The sequence below is a fragment of the Eleutherodactylus coqui genome, chromosome 10 (genome assembly GCF_035609145.1).
Source record: "Eleutherodactylus coqui strain aEleCoq1 chromosome 10, aEleCoq1.hap1, whole genome shotgun sequence".
Classification (NCBI taxonomy): domain Eukaryota; kingdom Metazoa; phylum Chordata; class Amphibia; order Anura; family Eleutherodactylidae; genus Eleutherodactylus; species Eleutherodactylus coqui.
Window position 1 is genome coordinate 22,710,218 of NC_089846.1, and position 23,618 is coordinate 22,733,835.

A 23,618-nucleotide genomic window follows, 5' to 3' on the forward strand; every position below is an offset into this window, starting at 1 on the left:
GGTATCCCGAGGGTTGGGTCTGGGAGCCGGTATCCGGTGTTGGAAGGGCGGAGCCAGTATTCTTGGGACAAACAAATCCCAGGGGCGGGGTCTGAGTAGCTGCCGGCGCCATATTTGTCCCGGGCAGAAGGACGTCGTTACTAGCAGGCATGAGCTGACCTTGGTGTTGGTGCCTATTGTGGACGTGTATGTATTCACCCGTCTGAGTGTTGTGTTTGGGGGTACAGTTGGCACAGCTGATAGATTAGGGCCTGGGCACATGGCGACTTTGGCTGCAAAATGATAGGTGGAATTGAAAGTCACATGACTTGTTCCTTGCATAGGAAAGCACTGGGTGGGTTTTAAAGTGGTCACCAGAGTTAGTTGATGATTGCTGCGTACTATGTGCTCCCCTATGACGCCCCCTCTGTTGTATAGAGAATGATCCCCATCACCCTGCAAGGTGTCGCAACCGTCGCCGACGTAAGCAGAGGCTGCTGAATAGCCTTATTGTTGCCTTCAAGGGGCCGATTGTAATCGTATAGTAAGGGCTCGTTCTCATAAGCGGATTTGCGCAGTATTATGCGTGCAATTTTAGCGCACGTAATACGCAGTGAATAGACTTCATTCATTTCAATGGGATTGCTCACATGAGTATATATATATATATATATATATATATATATATATATATTTTTTTTTTTTACACAATGTGCAATCTCGTGAAAAAATACGCAGCATTACATATTTTGGAGTGTATTCGGTACGCAGTGAATGCGCAGGAAACGTGTCCACCATTTCCAGGAGCCTCTCTGCGTTCCTTTTTGCGTGTACAAATATGCGGTGCATTTGCTCACATCAAACGTGTGGGAGCGGCCTGAAAACATGAATGTAAGCGGGGCTTTTTTTGGTTATACAAATACACCGCGTATTTGCATGACCGAAATGGGCTTACACCTGTGTGAACGAGCCCTAACAGTGACCCCCATAGTGGCCCTAGTAGTAACAGTGGCTGCAGTAGTGATAGCGACCCCCATAGTGGCTGCAGCAGCAATAGTGGCCCTAGTAGTGAGCATGACCTCCACAGTGGCCCTAGTAGTAACAGTGGCCCCAGTAGTGATAGCGACCCCCATAGTGGCTGCAGCAGCAATAGTGGCCCTAGTAGTGAGCATGACCTCCACAGTGGCCCTAGTAGTAACAGTGGCCCCAGTAGTGATAGCGACCCCCATAGTGGCCTTAGTAGTAACTGTGGCCCCAGTAGTGATAGTGGCCCTAGTAGTGATCGTGACCTCCATAGTGGCCCTAGTAGTAACAGTGGCCCCAGTAGTAAAAGTGACCCCCATAGTGGCCTTAGTAGTAACAATGGCCCCAGTAGTGATAGCGACCCCCATAGTGGCCTTAGTAGTAACAATGGCTGCAGTAGTAACTGTGGCCCCAGTAGTGATAGTGGCCCTAGTAGTAATAGTGTCCTCTATATTGGCTGTAGTAGTAATAGTGACCCCCATGATAGCCTCTGGCCGGGCAGCATGCCTGGGACTTAGGGCTCCTACCCACTTGCGTTTTTTTTTTTAACGCGAATGTCAATGGGACTTTCTAATGTTAAAAAAGCATCGCACAAAAATAGGACATGCCGCAGTTTGTTTGCCGCGCGAGATTTCGCGCGGCCAAACCGCGGCCGTCTGCATTGGAGTGCGTATTGTAATACACTCCTATGCAAACTTTCAGTGGCGGAAATCCCGCGGGAAATACCGCCGCGGGATTTCCGCCCGTGTGCAGGCGGCCTATGGAAGAGTAGAGGTGGATAATGACCTCACATGATCTAAACTCTATGCTTCTCTTAATACATCCCAGAATTGTGTTTGCTTTTTTTCTGCTGCATCACATTGTTGACTCATGTTCAGTCTATGATCTATTAGTATACCCAAGTCTTTTTCACATGTGCTGCTACTAAGCCCAATTCCTCCCATACTGTATGTGCTTTTTTCGTTTTTCTTGCCCAGATGTAGGACTTTGCATTTCTCCTTGTTAAATACCATTCTGTTAGTCGCCGTCCACTGTGCAAGCTTTTCTAGATCTTTTTGAATACTCTCTCTCCCTCTCTTCCCTAGTGTTTGCTATCCCTCCTAGCTTTGTGTTGTCAGCAAATTTGATCATTTTCCCCTCAGTTCCCTCCTCCAGAACATTTATAAAAATGTTGAACAACACTAAGCCCAGAAAAGAGCCTCGATACATTCTTCCAGTTGGATGTGCCACCATTTATGACTACTCCTTGAGCACGATCATTCAGCCACTTTTGAATCCACCTAAGGCTGGGTTCCCATGGGATGGAAATCTCGCAGAATGTCCGCAGCGGGACCATAGGGAAATTCAGCGAGATGTCTGCATCAGAAAGGCTGCTTTAAAACCTGCCACATTTAGCGCGGGTTTGAAGCGGTTTTTCATTCTGTATTTCGCTGTGGAAATCTTTTCCCGTAGAGAGAAGAGAGTCTGCAGCGGAAACTGCGCCAAAATTGGCATCTTGCGGATTTAAATTCCATGCGGTTTGTCTGCAGCGAACTCACGGCAGCATCTGAACGGGATTTTTGCAAATCTCGACCGCTTTGCTTTTTAGTCTCAGTCCGCACAGAAATTCTGTGGCAATTCCGCCCTGTGTGAACCCAGCCTAAGGCCGGCTTCACACGGCCGTGACAGGCTCCGCCGCCGAATCCCCCGGCGGAACCTGTCATGGCGCCCCCCCAGAGACTCCAATACTTACCTCCGGATTCGGCGCCCTACGTCGCGCATGACGCTTCGGCACGCATGCGCAATAGACGCGGTAGGCGGGGAAGCGGTTTCACGCTATCTTCCGCCGTGCTACAGCAGAAGATAGCATGACGGACAGCTTCCATTGACTGCAATGGAAGCCATCCGCGCGTATACCCGCGGCAAATAGAGCATGCCGCGGGTGAGGATGGGTGATTTTACGGTGCGGAATTCCGCACCGTAAGCATTCTGCTATTAGGTTCAATAGTACCTAATAGCTGCGGGCAACGCAGCGAATTTCCGCCACGTATTACGCGGTGGAAATCCGTCCGTGGGAAGGAGCCCTAACGGTTGCCTTGTTGATCCCATATTTGGTCATGTTTTTAATAAGTATGCTATGAGATACTTTGTCAAATGCTTTACTAAACTCAGGATATACTATATCTACCACATTTTCCTGAGCAAAGCAGTTGATGATTCTGTCATAAAAGGAAATTGGATTAATCTGGCATGACTTGTTTGTTACAAACCCATGCTGGTTCTGGTTAATTACTCCATTTTCATCCAAGTACTTGCGTACATGCTGTTTAATAATTTGTTCTTTCCCGGTATAGAAGTCAGGCTCACAGGTCTGTATTTTCCTGGATCCACCTTCTTCCCTTTTTTTACAATAGAAACAACATTTGCCCTTCTCCAATCTTCTGGGACTTCTCCTGGTGTCCAGGAATTTTCAAATTACGGCAAGTGGTTCAGAAATTACCTCTGCTAATTCCTTAAGTACTTTAGGAAGTACTCAAGGTGGAACTTCACTTTAATTCCCCTCTCTAAAACAAAATATCTGGTGTTGGGAATGTCGTAAGGTTTAGTCCTTAATAAATCAGTAATGCGGGTAGTACCAGGAAGACAAGCCAACTGCAATTTTGTTACTCTAGGGCTTCCACTTCTAAAGTATGGCCTCTGACACACTTGCCGTTGGGCCTGAGAGACTCCAGTCCATGTGCTGTCTGGTATGTGGTCGGCCTGGACATTAACATGCATTTGCATGTCCATAGCACAGACAAGAATAGGACATGCAATGAGATTTTTCACGTGGAGCATTAGCCTGCGTAAAAAAATGGCAGTATGCACAGCCCCACAGGCTATAATGCGTCCTTGAATTAACACGGACCACATACGTACTGTTATGACCGGCAGCTCTTGGGGTCTCCGCGTCCGCACCACCGGTCCTATCACCAGAGCTGATCGGGTGCGGCGCAGGGGAGCTCCGGTCTTGGTGACCTCCCCGGGCCGTCGGGGTCCTGGACACTGTCTCCGGGCGCGCGCTCCTGTGCTCAGGGGGCGGCGCCTGGGTGGTCAGTTGCTGGGGATGCAGTCCGTTGCCATGACATCCTGACTAGCAGCATCTGCACTTGCTGCTGGATGTCTGGGATCTGCACTCGCTGCCTTTTGCCTGGGTCTGGCTGCTGGCAGGCTCCCCGCCCCAATCAGCTGCTGGGGCGGGAGTTCTGACAGCATTTAAACGTGCCTGTTTCTCTCCAGCATTGCCAGTGTATGTTTGTCTCCAGGCTACACCCGCTTTACTCTCATCTGATTTCCCGTTGTGACCCTCTGCTTTTGGACCTGACTTTGACCTCGCCTGATCCCTGGTACCGCGTATTCTCCCGTTGCCGACCCGGACTTCCTGACTTACCTCTGTGTCTGTTTGTCTCAGTATTTGTTTGTAAGTCTGACCCCCTGCTTCCATAGTGAGTATAGGGACCGTTGCCCAGTTGTTGCCCTGGGGCCTAGCCCAGGGGGGCAAGTAGGTAGGGACAGGGGTTGCGGGCTGCGTTTAGGGACTTCCAGTACCCGAACCCCAGTTCCTGACACATACCCAAATACGCTACTGCTTCGGAGGCCTATGTGCTATGTTTTGTAGTCTGTAGGATGAACATGACAGGATTTCAGTTTTCCTATATAGTAGGATGATAGATGTTAGTGATCTCTTGCTTTGTCAGACATTTAAAGGGAATGTATAATCAGAAAATGAAGTATTGTATACATCAGATTTTAATGTTAAGCATATTTTAAATGATGTTTTTTCAATTTTTCATAATTTTTTTTTCATTATCACAATCTAAATTTAAAAAAATATTAATATCCTGCAGTTCTCACACTGACTACTAAGCCTAATAACCTTTTTCAGCCACAATGAAAGATGACAGGTGAAGGGTGATGGTCACAGCTCACCTCCTCCCCTCCCTGCGCAGGTCACAGAGCATGCCCACAACACTCTCCCATACAGTGGGAGCTCCTCCAATGGTTCAGCTCCTGTTCATTACATGAAAGGACCATGAGGCTATTGTAAAGTGCAGTGTATGTATATATGTGTGTATATGTATATTATATATAGTTAACTAGCTGACACCAAACCACAACAGTCGCAGTAACTGTGATCACGTCTGTTAGCAATTTAAATTGCTATCAGGACATTTAAACACTGCTGTCAATTTGTTTAAATACCCTGAACAGCCTCCCTGTAATGACATTGTGGGATGCCGTTCAGCTACCATGGCAGCCGGGGGCCTTCTGAATTTCTGCCTATAAAGACCTTTCTGCCTATAAAGACGTGCCTATGACATGTCTTAATAGATTGCCTGCAGCAATAAAATACACAGCAATACTCAAGTATTGCAGTATATTGTATAAAGGATCAGTCACAAGTTCAGCTCTGAATACATAACCCTAGGTAGATCTGAGCTGGTCAGAACTAAGATCACATGACCCTCTGAGGAGAAAGAGGCCAGGAGCTTCAGACAGAAAGGAATAAGTAACCAAAGTAACACTAGCAGACTTCTATATTCCTGGGGACGCAGAGTTACATAATGAATAAAACAAATCACCGGAGTGGCGCTTTAAAAGTAGCACAGCAAAAAAGTATATAAATTTGGTGGTGTTGTATCATTTCACTTTGTACGGAGTGTGTATGTTGTAAAAACACCTCTAAAAATGGCAGTTTTTTTTTTTCCCATTTCACTCCAGTTAGAAATTTTTTAAAGTGTGTTTTTTTTTTTTTTTCAATACATTGTATGGTACACTAAATACAGTGGTCCCACTGAAAACTATAACTTTTTCATCAAAAAACAAGCCCTCAGACTATGTTGACAATAAGTTAAAAAAGTTATGATATTTTTTTTTTTTTTTTTGAAGATGGTAGGGGAAAAAAACAAAAATTGGCTCCGTCCTCAAGGGGTTGAGAGCGTCTATGTTGTCACTCACAGATCACCCGGCTATAGGGGAAGAGCAGGGTGTTATCCACCATCTATAGCAGGGGTCCCCAAATCCAGTCCTCAGGGACCACCAACAGGTCATGTTTTCTGGATCTCCTATAGTAAGAACACCTGTGACAATGTCTGAGGCACCAACAATAATTACATCACCTGTGCAACACTTGAGGAAATCCTGAAAACATGACCTGTTGGCGGTCCCCGAGGACTGGAGTTGGGGAACACTGATCTATAGAACAGTTGAAAGCGGTGTGATACACAGCTTATAGTGCGTCTATCTTCAGTTTATCATTGATCAGATATTGTTGGATCGTGTGAATCTGAACTATAATGGTCCAGTGTAAACGCTGCCAGCAAGCATTAACATGAATTTTAGTCAGGCATTAAAATCAAACGACGATCGGCCTGTGTAATCGGCCAGTCGTTCATCCGTACATGACTGCCGGCTTACTGTGAACAGAGGAGGGTGGCAGGAGCGATCTCCCACCCGCTCCGTCTCCGTTCACTCAGCGATCATCACTCCTGGGTGAAAGCATGGGAGCAATAATGGCTGGGATAACGGCCAACAATCAACCTGTGTATAAAGGACCCTTAACCCTTCATCTGTCTAGATTATTTGTCACACAGCTTTCCAAGAAGGGTATCGTTTCTCCTTAAGGCTGCCTGCAGACGGGCGGGTCTGATCCGGCGGCGGGACCCGACCTGAGTGCCTGCAGGGACCAGCACGTACTCACCCGCGCCCGCCGGCTCTTTGATGTGCCAGCTTGCCGCGCAGACCGGAGCCGGCGGCGGGTGAGTGACATTTCTGTGTGGGGCTTTCGTGCGGCCAAAATCGCGGCTGTCTGCATATGATTGTGTTTGTTAATGCAATCCTATGCAGGCTTCCAGCAGCGGAAATTCCGTGAGAAATCCTGCCGCGGAATTTCCGCTCGTGTGCAGGGGGCCTTAGAAGACCACCTAGAAAGCGTGTGAGCCAAGTCAGAAACCTACTGCACACTGATGATCAGGAAAAACCCCGAAATGGCTGTCTGTGTATGGATTCTGGTTTGGCTTACAATTTCCAGTCATTGTAGACTTGTCTAAAAAGTCTGACATTGTCTTGCAGGAAGGCTGCCTTCCAATAGGTGGAGCTGCAGAGGTATTATTCCATCTTCTCTATTTGCATATTTCCAAGAAACACATAAAAACATCCATTCTTAAAACTAATCCCTCCCCTAGAAGGTGTTGGAATAGAATGAAACTTTCTGACGTTGATATAAGTAAGTGATTACAATATCAGAGCAAAAGCAGCATTAATTGCTGAAAACTGACCCATTTGAAGGGAGGCTCTAGTACCCTGTTGTACCGCCTCTAGCTTGGATACAAGATGTGATACAGGTGGGCACGGAGGCTCTAGTACCCTGTTGTACCGCCTCTAACTTGCATACAAGATGTGATACGGGGGGCATGGAGGCTCTAGTACCCTGTTGTACCACCTCTAGCTTGGATACAAGAGGTGATATGGGTGGGCATGGAGGCTCTAGTACCCTGTTGTACCGCCTCTAGTTTGGCTAGAAGATGAGATATGGATGGGCATGGAGGCATATAGGTTCCATATGGTATGCTTTGCCATGTTGCTGTAACTGAGCCTCTAAATTGTGCAAACTCATAAACTGTGAAAGTTGGTATCCCAGATGGTCCCGTACATGATCCATTGGTGATAAATCTAGTGACCGGGCGGCCACAGAAGTGTGACAATGTAGTGGGGGCTCCTGTGACCCCCTTGTGTGTGCGGCCGAGCATTATCCTGCTGAAAGCCGCCATGGACAAACGCATGTGGCTGCAGGATGTCCTGAACATATCGCTGAGCTGTCATTGTCCCTCGTACCACTACTAGGGGGGACCGACTGTTGTATGCGATGTCCACCAGACCATCACACCAGCAGGGGGCAGTGTGCCGCTCCACAGCAAAGGCAGGATTGAGGCGCTCACTCCAAGGTCTCCAGACACAAACGTCCATCGTCAGTGCCCAAACCAAGCCTGGTTTTATCACTCCATAGCAGTCCTGTTTCATCGTTCACTACACGTCTATGAACAGAAGTGATGGTGCGTGTAAAAAAAAAAAAAAAAAAAAAAAAAACAAAACAAAAAAAACCGTAATGGGTGTCATAAGACCAAATGTCCTTTAGCCCAGCGCCTGGAAATGGTTCCGACAGACAGAGGGGTGTAATGATGGTGCCACTTGTCTCGGGCTGGCAGACCACAAACCAGTTGGAGCTGCTTGTGCTTGTCGGACGATCCTCTCTGCTGGTAATCTGTCGGCGGTCCTGAGCCTGGTTGCCTTGTGGTCCCTCACACATTTCCTAGTACCAACATCTCCTAACAGTCTGGTCAGAACGGACGGTGGTTGACAATTTATCGATACGACCATCCAGCTTCTCACACCCCAATAATGCGCCCCTCTCAGACTCTGGTACCGAGGTGAAATCTCTTCTCTGCGTCGTAGAGGCATCTAGTGGCCAACAAGCAGAAGAAGAAGTCACTACACACAAGGAGCATCCAAGAGCCTCTTATAGGCCAAGGGGGGAACCACTTTTAGGGCCTCAGGTGACAAGACTGTCCATCTAATCACCACAACTCTCATCATTTACATATCTGCCTTAGATGTAAAGGCCCATTTAGACACAGCTATTATCGCTCAAGAGCCGTCTTTTGAGCGATAATCTTTGTGTGTTACTGCACTGACATCGTGCAGTTTTCGTTAAGCCGCCACTCATCGTTGTCCTTCAACGTGCTGAAAGACAACGATGAGCCTTATCAGGAATTCACAGCAGGATACAGCTGATACTATTGTTTCAGCTGTATCCTGCTCCCTTATCACAGGCTGGGTATGAAGAACAGAGCGGTCCAGCTGTGTTCTCCATACCCCCCTCGGAGCGCTCAGCTGTATACCAGCCGGGCGCTCGGAGCAGGGATCAGCTGGATGCAGAAGACAAGGAGTATACGACTTATTAATGTGCTTCTCCAGTCAAATCTATGTTATAATAGATGCTTATACCAATTATTTAAACTCCCATAACTCCCACCCAAGTGTCCTGCTGTAGTCCATACAGGTGACTGACTCCGGCACAGATGGGAACAGCTCATGGTTAACGACATACAGTACATGCACTTCTATAGCTTTGGTAGATCTGATTATTACATATGCCGTTGCTTCGAAGCAGACAGCCATTTATAGAGGAATATACACGATTGTGTATCTTCAGCCTCTCCACATCATGCTGGTCCCCTTCAGAGGCAGAGTGGCTGGATACATGGCGATTGCACAAAGACAGTCGTCTAAGCGTCGCTGCAGCACCGCTGCCAACTGTGTTCATGTGAGTATCACTTACTAAGGACTATTCAAGAGGATAAATGTCAGCTTATCTCCCTATAAGCCCCTCTAGGGCCTTTTTTTTTTTTCTTGCGAAGAGTGTACATATGCCCCATACAATGAAGTTTCTTGCACAACATTTCAGGAAGGTGTTCTTTGTGGTTTTTGAGAAAAAATTCTTAATAATGACTAACTGTATACTAACCACCATTTTAGTGGTATCCGATATGACCAAATACACCTGAATATGCTTCATATCATGAATTGGGTGAGAAATCTGCTTTAGGATAAGAATATAATTAAAGGGGCTGTCCCATTTTTGTCTGTTTTGCTACAGGAAGCAGACAGCTCTGTATATTGTGTAGTGGCCTGTGTTGGTACTGCAGGCTGAATCGTATTCCCTTCACTAGAACTCGGCCTGCAGTACCAACCCAGACCACTGCACAGTATACACGCCCATGTGCATAGGGCCTAAGGCTTCCTTCACACTAGAGCTAGAGGTTTCATTTTCCTGCTCTGTTACGGGAGCAAGAAAACGGAATACACTGGCCGAACCGATCTGTTCGTTTTTTTTGTCCAGCTCTCCAGCATTTTTCCGGACGAAATGGCGCAGCAGGCTGTGCTATCTTGTGCAGGACTTTCATGGAAGTTAGCGACCAAGCTGTACTCTCACATCCATAATGTCATTTCGTCATCTGTTTACAAGTATTCTACTTCAGCTATTAATTCTGTGGAAATAATGCAGAATTAATGCCTCTGGAGGAAAACTCCCAGAGGAGGATGAAGACATCCTGCATGCGGCCAGATTATTAATCAGCCTATCAGTGATGTGGGAAATGGTCCGCTCTCACAATTCTCACGCATGTTGTCCCGGCTCAGATGAACAGATGTGGTGAGATGTGCTAGCGCTGACCACACGGTTCGTGTCATTTACATTTTTGGGCAATTTTGAAGTAATACAGGGGGTAAAGCCTGACGATATTCGAAATTGGGAAAATCTCGAAAGTTCCAAAAAGTAACGCTGTGATCGATTTGACTTTGAAAATCACCTCCATTGTCCTTTTCGGAAATGTTAGAGGGTAGCTGCCTATACACCTTAAACAACTGCCGGTTGAACGAACGTTTGTCCGGCCGCTATTTCCACCGACTTCTCCGTGTTAGGCCCAATGTTCACGGGCGGATTTGAATTGTGGGGCACCCGCGCGGGTGATCCGCAGTTCAAGCCGCCCGTAGGGAAACATGGGCGTTCGCAACTGAATTAAAGTATGCAAATTTGATTTGCGGACCTTTGGGCGTGGAAATCAAATTGCATCATGCTCCAATTCAGTGCGGTTCCCCCATGGACGGCTTCCATTAAAGTCAATTCTGTGGGAAAGCAGGAGTTTGGGGGGAAAAAAAAAACTCTACTGTGCCTATGTGTCGGCGCTTCTGCACACATCCGCAGTTGACGGGTGGGCAGGGTCGGATTTCGCTGCGGGCTCCAGCATGCTGAATCTGACCCGTTCGTGGACATGAGCCCTTACGCTGCAGCTGGAGGCGACTTATGCCTTGAGGAACAATAGGATCAGGCGCTGTTTTCTCCCACATCATCATCTGTCATGGGAAAGTTGAGCCGCCATCATAGACCTCATGTGGGTGGAGTCCACACATCTGCATGTTCTATTCTCCTACGAGACTTGCACGAAAATAGAGCATGCTGCAATGTTTCCGTCTGCGAAAAGAAGTCACCCATGTAAAACTGAATACACCATTATAAATAATGGGTTGTACTATCATGCGTCTCGTAACGCACAAAACCCGCACAATTTTTTTCGCTCGTGTGAATGCGCACTTATATATGCTTCATGAGGCCCTGGGTTCAAAACTACCATCATTTAAATACAACTGGGTTGGAAAGGGTATCATTTCTCCTTGAGGAGAGCATCTATTCTAGAAGGTGTGTGAGGAGAATTATAAGGCCTCCTTATGTGTGCTCCTCTGGGAAATATGCAAATAAGGAAGATAGAACAGTACCTGCTCTGCAGCGCCACCTATTGTAAGGCAGTATTCCTGCAAGCAAATGTTAGACTCTTTATACAAGTCATATAACAATGACTGGCAATTGAAAACCCTGAAACAGCTGTCTGTGTATGAATTCTGGCTTAGTTTTCAATTCCCAATCCTTGTTCTAAGACCTGTATAAAGAGTCTAGCATTGGCTTGCAGGAATGCTGCCTTCCAATAGGTGGCGCTGCATAGATATTGTTCTACTTTCCTTACATACAACTCACATGGCAGTTAATGTGTTAAAAATTGTCTGCCAGTTGGATAACCCCTCTAAATTTCAACCAACAAGCGATTTGTTTTAGTTGAAATCGTCCATTGTCATCAACTTTAGACTAGCAGCTAATAGTTGTAGAAAGTTCATCTGATTTTACCCTTTCCAATCCAATTTGTATCCTGGTTTTCCTAGGGGCCTTACTCTGTTTCTGCTGTTATACAACAGCGCTATATGCTGGCTAAAGCCAGTACTGCATGAGGTGACACGTTGGATAGGCTCCAACAGCAGAGAGGCTGGCAATATACAGTAAGAGAACCCCGACAGACGTCTTCCAACATCGGAGCTGTACAGCCTTAAATCATAATGTCTTTAGACGTCAGACTGTGGATTGGAAAGGGTTAATGCCGAATATTTTCAAATGCCGTCCGTGGACCTTTTTCATATATATCCGCGCTCCGGAAAATTATGCAGTGGAATTAGGAATAATAGTTATAATGCAAATGCACAAAAAGATATTTTCTTGTAGACCGCTTTCATAAGAGTGTGGTATTGGGCAACTTTTCAATGACCGACCCTGTAGACGCTACGGTGATGATGAATGAGTGAGCCATCAATTGTAGTTACATAATCCATACACATGATGGCAGAGTTGTTTTGCTAAAAAAAACTACCTCATCAGGTCAAGGGGTTATTCCGGGACATTTTTTAACTTTTACTTTTGATGACAGGCTATCTGTAGATGTTCGGTGGAGACCCACCACTCGGATCCATGCCGATTCACAATGCTGCTGTCACTATGGTTAGCGGAGGAAGCAGAATGCACTGACCACAGCGCAGTGGTCCGGGTTGGTACTGCAGGCGTAGTTCCCGTTGAAATCATTGGGAGCTGCACTGTAGTACCAACCTGGGCCATTGAGCTATGGTCAGCGCTTTCTGCGTCCTCCACTGACTATAGCAACAGCGGCATCGGGAATCAGCTGTTTGGTGGGGATCCGCGCGGTGAGTCCTCGTCGATCATCTATTGATGACTTGTCAATCCTCAAAGTAAAAGTTAAATATGTCCCAGAATAACCTTCTAAGTTGTGTGGATAGATTATATATAGTGACAATAGGGGATTAGACCCTACTCGGGCTCGCCATCTTTCGTCCACCTAGTCCAGCTTGGTCTGTGTGAAAACATGTGTAGTTGGATAAAGAACTGGCTCAGAGATGGAAAGCAGAGGGTGGTAATTAATGGTTCATGCTCTGCTTGGGTCACCGTTGCTAGCGGGGTGCCACAGGGCTCAGTATTGGGCCCCATTCTGTTCAATATATTTAACAATGACCTGATAGAGGGACTGCACAGCAACATATCAATATTTGCAGATGACACAAAATTATACAAGATAATTAATACAACGGAGGACAATGTGCGGCTACAAAAGGACCTAGATAAACTAGGGGCTTGGGCAGAAAAATGGCAAATGGAGTTTAATATGGATAAATGTAAGTTATGCACATGGGCAGGAGAAACGGATGTCACCAATATACACTAAATGGGGTACCGCTAGGGAAAAGTGAGATGGAAAAAGACCTGGGGATACTAGTTAACTAAGCAATCAATGCCAGTCAGCTGCTACAAAGGCAATTAAAGTCTTGGGGTTCATTAAAAGAGGTATAGGGATGAGGGACAAGAACATTATCCTTCCACTATATAAGGCACTTGTCAGGCCTCACATGGAATACTGCGCACAGTTCTGGACACCGGTGCTCAGGAAAGACATTGCAGTGCTTGAGGGGGTTCAAAGAAGGGCAATTAAATTAATAAACGGAATGAGAGGACTGGAATACCCAGAGAGGCATCAAAATTAGGATTATTCTCCCTGGAAAAAAGACGGCTAAGTGGCGATCAAATAACTATGTATAAATACATTAGGGGACAATACAAGGATCTCTGCCATGATCTGTTTATACCCAGGACTGCGACGGTAACAAGAGGACATCCGCTACGTCTAGAAGAAAGCAGATTTCATCACCAACATAGAAAGGGGTTCTTTACTGTAAGAGCAGTTAGACTGTGGAACTCTCTGCCTGAGGACGTGGTGATGGCAAAATCCATAGAGGAGTTTAAAAGGGGACTTGATGTCTTTCTAGAGCGCTATGAAATTACAGGTTAGGAACATTAAATAACCAGCAGGGTTGTTGATCTCAAACATTGATCCAGGGATTATTCTGACTGTCATGGAGTCGGGAAGGAAATTTTTTTCTACAGAATGAGGGTAAATTGGCTTCCGCCTCACTGGGGTTTTTTGCCTTCCTCAAGATCAGCAAGGGAGGGTAGAGGGGGTGGAAGCAGGGTGAGCTGAATGGATATTTGTCTTTTTTCAGCCTAGCATACTACGTAGATGGGTGGTTGCACCTCAGTAACACAGATCCACGCCAGAATTCGTGGTATAACACAGGTAGTCCATTTATTTTGGCAGCAGAAATAGATGCTAAATCTTCACACTGTTGTTTTAGTCACAGTACACACATGCGTTAAATAACATAAGTCCTAGGTGTCTGGCTGCTAACTCAGATAGGATTACAATTCTCTCCAACATACTATAGCAGTGTCCATAATACTGTACCCAACCAGGGTGTCAGTCTAGGGGGCGTCCTCCCCTGTCAGACTTGTGGCATTTTCACCGCTTGGTCCACACCGGCCCTCACAGCTCCTCCTGAGCTCTCTGTCTCTCCCAGTTTATTATTCTTTTTAATCCATTTAAATTAACCCTTTCCAATCCACTTTCTGACCTCTGACGACATTATGATTTAAGGCTGTACAGCTCCGATGTTGGAAGACATCGGTCGGGGTTCTCTTACTGTATATTGCCAGCCTCTCTGCTGTCGGAGCCTATCCAACGTGTCACCTCATGCAGTACCGGCTTTAGCCAGCAGATAGTGCTGTTGTATAACGGCAGAAAAAGAGTAAGCCCCCTAGGAAAACCAGGATACAAATTGGATTGGAAAGGGTTAAACATGAAAACATACGCACTTTATAACCTGGTTTTTATTGCTTTTTTTCCCCAGAAAAATAGACAAATACCGTGTGTAATAGTTGTTTAGTAATGCACCATGTTATTAATTAACCGTCCTACTGATTTATTTGCCCTTTGGGTCAGGACTGTAGGTCACATTGGTTTACATAGGGCATCGTTTCATAAGCTCCTGTGTCCATTACTGTATGGCTTCCGTTCAAGTAGGCACAACGCTTCCACGGTCTAGTACGCTCTAGTGCACACATAATAAAACTCATCTCTGGCAGAATGAACTCGCATTCTTTAGCTCTTACAAAGACCAAAGTCCGGTGTCTGCTCTTCCTGCCTGGTTCCGTATGGAAAGGGTGGGGGGGTCGATCATCTGGTTACTGTTCTTTACAGCTTCAGAGGAGGGGGATTCGGAGCGGTCTTTCACCACTTTATGCTTTTACTACTCCCATACAGGACAAGATGGCAAGACGGATCCAGGCGCGGAGACTGGAGGGAGTGGATAAAAATATCTGGTGAGTCAAGGTGGAGATGTGATAGCAATTGGCTAGTAAGGTGTGATGGGCGCAGAGCCAGAAGCTCTGGATCATATAGTCTTGGGTCAACAATGCTCTTGTCATGACTCCGCTCCATAAAGGGATTTCCCTGATTCATCTGTATTGGATCCACGTATTAGAAGTTGTTATATGCAGTGATTTCTTACTTCCATGGGTCCTGCAGGGTTGTGTTGCAGATTTCCCAGACTACTTGATAATAGAACTACCTGTTAACCTTTTATATTGCTGGGAAAACTTTGACAAGTCCTGTGTAAGGCCGGCTTCACACGGCCGCGGCCGAGCCCGTCACGGCGCCCCCCCCCCCCCCCCCCCCCCAGCGGCATATTTTGTATTTCAGCCGCACTTCAGTAGCGGTGAGCAATTCCAGCGACCTCATTGGTTGTTGGCTACACCACCCCCCCTTTGGAGATCTGCACGAGTGGGCGGCCCATTAAATAAGCAGCAGCATGGCTGTAGAAGGGTCGGCAACTAACCCCAACCCTAACCGCTAACACTAACCCTAAATCCAAACCCTAAACCTAACCCTAACCCCAACCCCCCGCGGGTCTCGTGAACTAGCACTCGTGCAGATCTCCAAAGGAGGGGGGGGGTGTACCCAACAAGCAATGAGGTCGCTGGAATCGCTCACCGCTACTGAAGTGCGGCTGAAATACAATATATGTCCCTCAGCGAGCCCAATACTTACCTACGGATCCGGCGTCCTACGTCCAGCATGCGCAATAAAGCGCGTGACGCGGTAGGCGGAGAAGCGGTTTCACGCCATCTTCCGCTGTGCTACAGCGGAAGATAGCGTGACGGTCGGCTTCCATTGACTGCAATGGAAGCCGTCCGTGCGTAGACCCGTGGCAAATAGAGCATGCCGCGGGTAAGGACGGGAGATTTTACGGTGCGGAATTCCGCGGTGGAATTCCGCACCGTGAGCATTGAGCTATTAGGTTCAATAGAACCTAATAGCTGCAGGCAACGCAGCGGATTTCCGCCGCGTAATCCGTCCGTGGGAAGGAGCCCTAAGTCACAGCGGTTTATTCTCACATGATGTTTGGCCTTCTTCGAACTGTTGCACCCACGAAAGTACATTTATTTATTTTTTTTTTTTTTATGTCCATAACAACTTCACCATGTCTCACCCAACAGACGATGAAAAGTAATAGGGGTCATTCCACGCCAGTGGAAAAAAAACCGGATGCGCACACGCTGTTCTTGGCATGTGAATATCGCCGTTTTAATTATTGAAAACACTTCTAATTCCAGCCGCTATCACGCCGGTTCTGTGTGCTGGGTGATGCTGCCATTTTTCTCGCTCATCCCCCAAAGAATGCCCGCGTCTTCTAAAATGTGTCCCATGTTTTTTTTGGCTCCAATTCTTGAGAATAAATTTAGGAGATCTTAATACTTGAATGCTCCTTGTATTACTACCACGTTCCCCCCCCCCCCCCAAAAAAAAAATAAAACCTCGTCTAATATTAATTTTTGCCCCAAAAGAGGCACTAGGTCTTATTTTCAGGGATGTCCTATTTTTACCTACCCTGCAGCCACGATCTGGGTCCCTTCCATTGGTCTCTGAAGTTCTGTAGCTCTGCCACGCGTTCTGCACTCCTTGGCCACCGACAGAACATCACTTCCTGTTCGCAGGGTTCATAAATCCTGCCTCCAGGGAGCAATGGCTCTGGCTGAGAACAGCGCTCTCTGAACCAATCAATTGCAGCCGTCGCGTTGGTTCAGTGAGTGCTGCATTGATTGATTCAGCGAGCGCTGCTCTCAGCCAATTGGAACCATTGCTTCCTAGAGGCGGGATTTATGAACCTCTTGACTAGGAAGTGATGTTCTGTCCGCATCCGAGGAGTCCAGGAAGTGCGGCAGAGCTACAGAACTTTGGTGACCAGCGGGAGGCACCTGGACCGTGTCTGCTAGGTAATGTGTTGTTTTTTTTTTTTAATGTAGTCTAGGTAGGGCTTATTTTCAGGTTACAGCTTATATTTCAAGCCTCCCCCAAAATGGTGTAAAATCGGAGTAGGACTTATTTTCAGAGAATCGCGGTATGAAACCAGGACTACTATTTATGGATTATCTTTCTTTATTATTGGAGGTGCTATTAGTAAATATCCATATTTGACACAGCAAGAGCTCTTACTGGTTAGGAGACTTGGAAATAAGATCTCACTGGCTTTGCAGACTCTAATTATGCCAAGTGAAGGACAGCCCCGTCTGCACACTGCCCCGTTCCACCAAAAACCCAATTTGTTCAACAAAATGAACATTACACCAGAACCGAAAGAAGGGGAAGGCAAAGTGCATGGCTGCCTATGGTACAGGAGTATGATGAGCCCTACCCTTTAATAAATTTTGGAGAAATGGCATCTGGTGAGTGATGGAGCAGCAGGAACTCAAGTGTGGTGGGGCACCCATGCCTTCGGCATCTAGAAGCTTGTCCATCATGGAGTAACATCTATAGTTGCAGGTTTGGGTCTAGTGACTTGCCTTCAAAAATAGAGATTGTTATGATAATAATATGGCGGCAAGAACAAACATCCAAGCTCTGAGCTGAGCACACAACTTTTTATGTCTTTTTAATGGGTCGTGTCTCTTGCAGGGTGGAATTCGTCAGCCTCGCTGCTCAGTATAAAACTGTGAACCTGGGACAAGGCTTTCCTGATTTTTCTCCTCCGAGTTATGCAACAGAAGCGTTTTCTAAAGCCATTACCGATGAGCACTCCCTACTGAACCAGTATACCAGAGCCTTCGTGAGTAGAACGCCACCTTCCTCCATGAAATTATCATTCATCTCTTACTATCCTAAATGGAGGTTTCCATAGTTATTAGCGAGTCTTAATTTCTGCAGGTGTGGTACTTGTTAGGCAGTTACTGAAATGTGTTTGGACAGGTGCCTAGCAGAGTAGGAACCATACTGGCGGATAGCACCGTTGAGTCTCGAAACTTCTCTGGTGTTACTCATTGTAGAGCAGATCATTTCACCTGAGGACTCCATCATCACATCTGTACAACCTGATTGCACACGGTAAGGGTGCTTTTACATGGGACAAGCTGTCGGGCAAATGATGCATACATCATCATAAGCTATCACTCGTGGCCGAGCATGATTGCCTTCCAAGTATGGGGGCTTAGCGGTGGGTCCTAAGGTGACTATAGAGACCTATTCTTGATCCGCAGGTTCTTTCGCAGTGGGAACATCAGTTTCCAAGTAGAAGACGGTCCCGACAAGGGTTGGCTTGACGTTCTTTCCTCTTAATACGTTTCTTTTTCGTGCCTGTTCGAAAATCACAGTGCTGTTGGTAACGGCTGACCACCAAACTGAGCGCTCAAGGGCCGGGGCTTCCCAGTTCTCGGTGTCTATGCCACAGTTTTTAAGGTTAGCTTTACGCCCATCTTTAAATCTCTTTTGCTGTCCACCAACATTCCGTTCGAGTTCAGAGTATAGTAATTGCTTTGGGAGATGGTAGTCGGGCATTTGCACAATATGACCAGTCCAGCGAAGTTGATGGTGAAAGATCATTTCTTCAATGCTGGTGGTCTTTGCTTCTTCCAGAACGCTGACATTTGTCTGTCTGTCTTCCCAAGAGATTTTCAGGATTTTTGGCAACGTCCATGAAATCATTCCAGGAGTTGAGAGTGATGTCTGTTGATAGTCCATATTTCGCAGGCATATAACAATGATGCATGCATACATACAGCTGTCGGCTCTTTAAACCCTAATGTCTACATAGATTTACTATGACCGTACATGTAATGGATAACTCCTATCATGTGCCAAAGCCACACTCTCAAGCATGCCATTTCATTACAGGGACACCCACCTCTGGTGAAGGCCCTCGCCCAGATGTTTGGACCATTGTTCGGACAAGAACTAAATCCTTTAACCAACGTCCTGGTTTCAGTGGGTGCATATGGTGCACTTTTTTGTGCCTTCCAAGCTCTGGTGGATGAAGGAGATGAGGTAACCCAGTATAATATGGCCTGATAGATCTGATCTACAGTTATCTTAAATGGTCTACTCCTTAAACTTCAAAGGGTTTTCCAGGACTAAGATACTTCTTCTCAGGATAGGTCATCAGTATTAGATCGGTGGGGATCTGCTGCTTGGAACCTTTGCTGATCAGCTGATTGAAGGGAATGCAGCATTTGGATGAGTGCTGCGGCCTCTTCTTAGCTTGTGACGTCACGTTCATCAGCCACGTGGCCTGAAGGCAGCCTCAGGGAATGAGCTGCTTCACCAGGCACAGCCACTATAAAAGTTACAGTCGTTCATATTGGAACAACTTGTAGGTTCCATCTACAAACGATATCTTAGCAAACAACTATAGAACTATCATTGCTCTGTGTAGAAGCAAACGAACAACTGTTGTTTGTACGCTTCAACGAGTGAATATATGAATAATAATGGTTCAGTGTAAAGGTACATTAGTGTCCCTTTCCTGCTGGAGGCTGCAGCCACCTTTCTCTGCTTGTTGGAGGGTCAGCTTGCATGCCTGCCTGTTTCTAACCCCGTATGAGCTGTACTGTCAAATTGTTGCTGTGCTTCGTCTTGGACCACAAAGTTTAAGAAGAAGGCATTTTTATTCGCTTTCTAATGAGCGAAGTAATGTCTGGGGTAAGCAGGATTCAGGGCCTGCCAGGGCTTAAAAAGCTAATTTACCATTCAGAACCTCCGTTACTGATTTCCGCAAAAAAAAAAAACAATATGAGAGTGCGCAATATTCTGTGCTATTTCATCCTGTGAAATCAGATGGCTGGACAGAAACCAAACGAGCCTCATCATAGTTAATGAGGTCCATTATCCGCCATTTTAGTTCCTTCATAAGACAGATCCGTTTGGCCAGGGTACGCCATTTTCCTGCTTAACACAGAAGGAAATCGGAAACCCCTAGGGCTATTTCACACTGGTGCTAACAGGCACTTCATCTTGCATTATGACTGGCTATTGAGACATGAGTTGCAAGTGAGCAGGGAGGGGGACATGGAGAGTAATATGTACAGCGCTCGGTTGGAACATGATCTTTTTATCAGCAGGAGTAATGGACATAACTCAAAGCGCTTTATAGAATACTGTTACCAGCATGCAGTATCCATTAATGGTGCCCAATATTGACTTCATATTTCAGGTCATCATCATTGAGCCATTCTTTGACTGCTATGAACCAATGACGTTAATGGCCGGCGGACAATGTGTGTATGTTCCTTTAAGACCTGTAAGTGGTTCTATATTCCTGAACTTCTGGAACTTTAGCAAGAATTCTCTAACCTTACAGCGCAGCTCTTTGTTTATCATACAGTTTATTACTATGTCTTCTCTATTTGGTCTGCAGAAGCCTGCAGATGATGGAAGACCCCCAAGTAGCAATGACTGGCGGTTGGATCTTGCAGAGCTGGAAGCGAAGATAACTAAGAAGACTAAAGTTCTGGTGTTAAACACCCCAAATAATCCATTGGGAAAAGTAAGTGAGACTGAAGACATCTTAGGGTGTCCTACTCATCAGATAGCTGCTTGCTCAACGCTATTTTTCCCGACAACTCTGTACATATGCATGCTTAGTTGGTGCATGTGTTCTGAATGTAGAGAGGGAAGAAAGCCGCTGCCAATCTCATCTGGCAGCGGCTTAGGCCCCTTTTACATGGGATGATTGTTATTGGCCCGTGGGAAAGTGCCCTTTTTTACACTTACCTGGAGCTATAGGGGGACCAAGTAGAAAAAGGACCCCTGTACATCTAGAGACCAAGAGGGCTGAATGTAATATCCACGGTTCAGCTGCATCTTGCCCCGCCACCAAGGGCATCCATCATGGAGTGTACCAGCCGAGGGTCCAAGCTGGTATTTTTTCCAAGGAAGTTTAGAATAGCCTTCAGAATGTGGCAGAACAAGTTGTGGTCACTCCATGAAAGGATCCAAACACATAGTGAAGTCCACGAAATGCGTCAATTCATTTCGGGGGTATTCAAGACCATATCAACGAGCTACATATATACGTATACCTATGTGCTTGCCTTGTAAACTAGATTGTGCGCCAAACACAAGCGGCACGTGGTATGCTTGCAAAGTGTGGGCTGGAAGCACTTCTGGGAAATGATTGACGACGTGTTGGAAGTGTGGCCAATGCTAGGAAGTCTTGTCACCATGCAGGAAAAGGAAGGTGCTGTGGAGCATAGTAATGTTAAAACTACTCTGGAACGCAAATGGGCAGAGATGAAGAATAACATTATCACCTTCTGTCTCCTTCGGGTCCTCGGCTGTGTCTGACAGCCAAGAACCCTACCTGCTCCTGCTTGATTGCAGGAGCTTAAATCCCCCTGCCATATACCGTACTTAAGGCTCTTGGTCCTGAATGGGTTAAAATCAATAGGCTGGTAATGCAAGAACATATTTGAGTCATCCAGAGCAAGAGTTAATCTTTGTAACCAGTGTGATAGATTAGAGGCCTGAATGGGCAACTCAGAATGCACTTACTAAGGTGTTTGCCTGATTTGTAAACCTATTTTGAGTCTCTTTAACCCCTTAGTGACACGGCCTATTTTGGCCTTAAGCAATGTTTTTTCATCTCCACTTTTCATAACTTTTTCATTTTTCCATTGACAGGGCCATACAAGGGCTTGAGTTTTGCATGGCAAATGAAGTATTATTAGTACCGTTTTGGGGTACATAATAATTACGACGATACGAAATTACTAAAACAAGTAGTTTTTTTTTATTTACAGTTTTTCAACTTTTGCACAATAAAAACTTTTTGGAATGATTTTTGTTTTATTCAAAGTCCCATAACTTTTTTCATTTTTCCATGGACTTAGCTCTGTGAAGGCTGCTTTTTTTTTTTTTTTTGTGACAAGCTGTAGTTTTTATTGGTACCAATTTGGGGTACATGCGGGTTTTTTGATCACTTTTATTGCGGTTTTTGGGAGTCAAAATGAACAAAATAAGCATTTTGCCTTTTAGTTTTTTATGGTTTTTGTTATACAGGATAAACAGTGTGTTCAATTTATTGTACAGGTCATTACAGATACCATGATACCAAATATGTGGGTTTTTAGCATTTTGGGGTTTTTTTTCTTCTTAAATTAAAAATAAAAATAGTGAAAAAAAACAAATAAAACACTTATAACGAGAAAAATAAAATTAGTTTCGCATTTTCCCACTTGTATAAGAAAAAATGTTTTATGTTCCTTCCTGTAGGGAACTTGAACCATAAAAGCTGTGATTCCTATGCGAGTGCATGTCAGTACTTCTGTACTGCAATGTCTTATCTTTTACAATAGCAATAATCTGGCGTCTGGTTACCATGGCAACCCATTGGCCCTCTGAGATTACATTGTGGAGGACCAATGACTCCACAGAGGGAGGGCGCTCGCTCTGTCAACCCTTTACATGTCGTGATGTACATTGCTTGCATCATATAGGGGATTAACAGCGGGGATCACTGTTCTCATTGATTCCCGCTGTTGCAGCCAAAGGCCAGCTATTAGTCATGACTAGAGATGAGTGAGTATACTCCGTAAGGCACATTGCTCGAGCGAGTAGTGCCTTAGCCGAGTATCCCCCCGCTCGTCTCTAAAGATTCGGGGGCCGGTGCGGATGACAGGTGAGTTGCGGCAGGGAGCGGGGGGAAGAGAGGGAGAGAGAGATCTCCCCGCCCCCCGCCGGCCCCGAATCTTTAGAGACGAGCGGGGAGATACTCGGCTAAGGCACTACTCGCTCGAGTAATGTGCCTTAGCAAGTATACTCACTCATCTCTAGTCATGACCGTCTCATGCTGCAGGATAGTGCGGGTTCACTTCTGAGTGAAGACTCATGGATTTTGGGATGGGGTATGCAGCTGCGATTCCCTTACCCCACAGTACAGGTCATTGTGTCTGATACCTTTTATGCTTCGTTTATGCAGGTATTTGATAAGGAGGAGCTGGAGGAAATTTCCCACATATGTGTGAAACATGACCTGCTATGCATCTCTGATGAAGTGTATGAATGGCTGGTGTATGACGGGAAGCAGCATGTACGGATCGGTGAGTATGATGATGTGAACACAAGGAGGTGCCGCACAGCGGATCCTGATAATATGGGAGGCCCTGGAAATAACATGCTTACCTCTTACAGGGATGGGGGAATTTGTGATCGTGTTGCATTACTTGTAGAGATGAGCGAGCGTACTCGGAAAAGCACTACTCGCTCGAGTAATTTGCTTTATCCGAGTATCGCTGTGCTCGTCCCTGAAGATTCGGGTGCCGACACGGAGCGGGGAGCTGCAGGGGAGAGTGGGGAGGAACAGAGGGGAGATCTTTCTCTCCTTCTCTCCCGCCCGCTCTCCCCTGCTCCCCGCTGCGACTCACCTGTCAGCCGCAGCGGCACCCGAATCTTCAGGGAAGAGCACAGCGATACTCGGATAAAGCACATTACTCGAGCGAGTAGTGCTTTTCCGAGTATGCTCGCTCATCTCTAATTACTTGCTCTACATTT

General features: G+C 46.1%; 1 protein-coding gene across 2 annotated transcripts in view; it reads left to right on the forward strand.

The window, feature by feature from the left end:
• Positions 1–46: 46 nt before the first annotated feature.
• The window catches only part of KYAT1 (kynurenine aminotransferase 1), a 41,578-nt gene continuing 18,006 nt past the window's right edge, over positions 47–23,618 (forward strand). The window contains exons 1-8 of one of the 2 annotated variants that reach the window (XM_066580553.1): positions 85–186; positions 9,233–9,343; positions 15,063–15,121; positions 17,754–17,904; positions 18,966–19,115; positions 20,281–20,367; positions 20,485–20,613; positions 23,047–23,167. In XM_066580553.1, the coding sequence (XP_066436650.1) occupies positions 9,245–9,343; positions 15,063–15,121; positions 17,754–17,904; positions 18,966–19,115; positions 20,281–20,367; positions 20,485–20,613; positions 23,047–23,167 (796 nt within the window). In that variant the 5' untranslated portion in view covers positions 85–186; positions 9,233–9,244. Of the gene's footprint in view, positions 187–9,232; positions 9,344–15,062; positions 15,122–17,753; positions 17,905–18,965; positions 19,116–20,280; positions 20,368–20,484; positions 20,614–23,046; positions 23,168–23,618 lie in introns of both variants that reach the window. The other variant, XM_066580554.1, reaches the window with a different exon arrangement.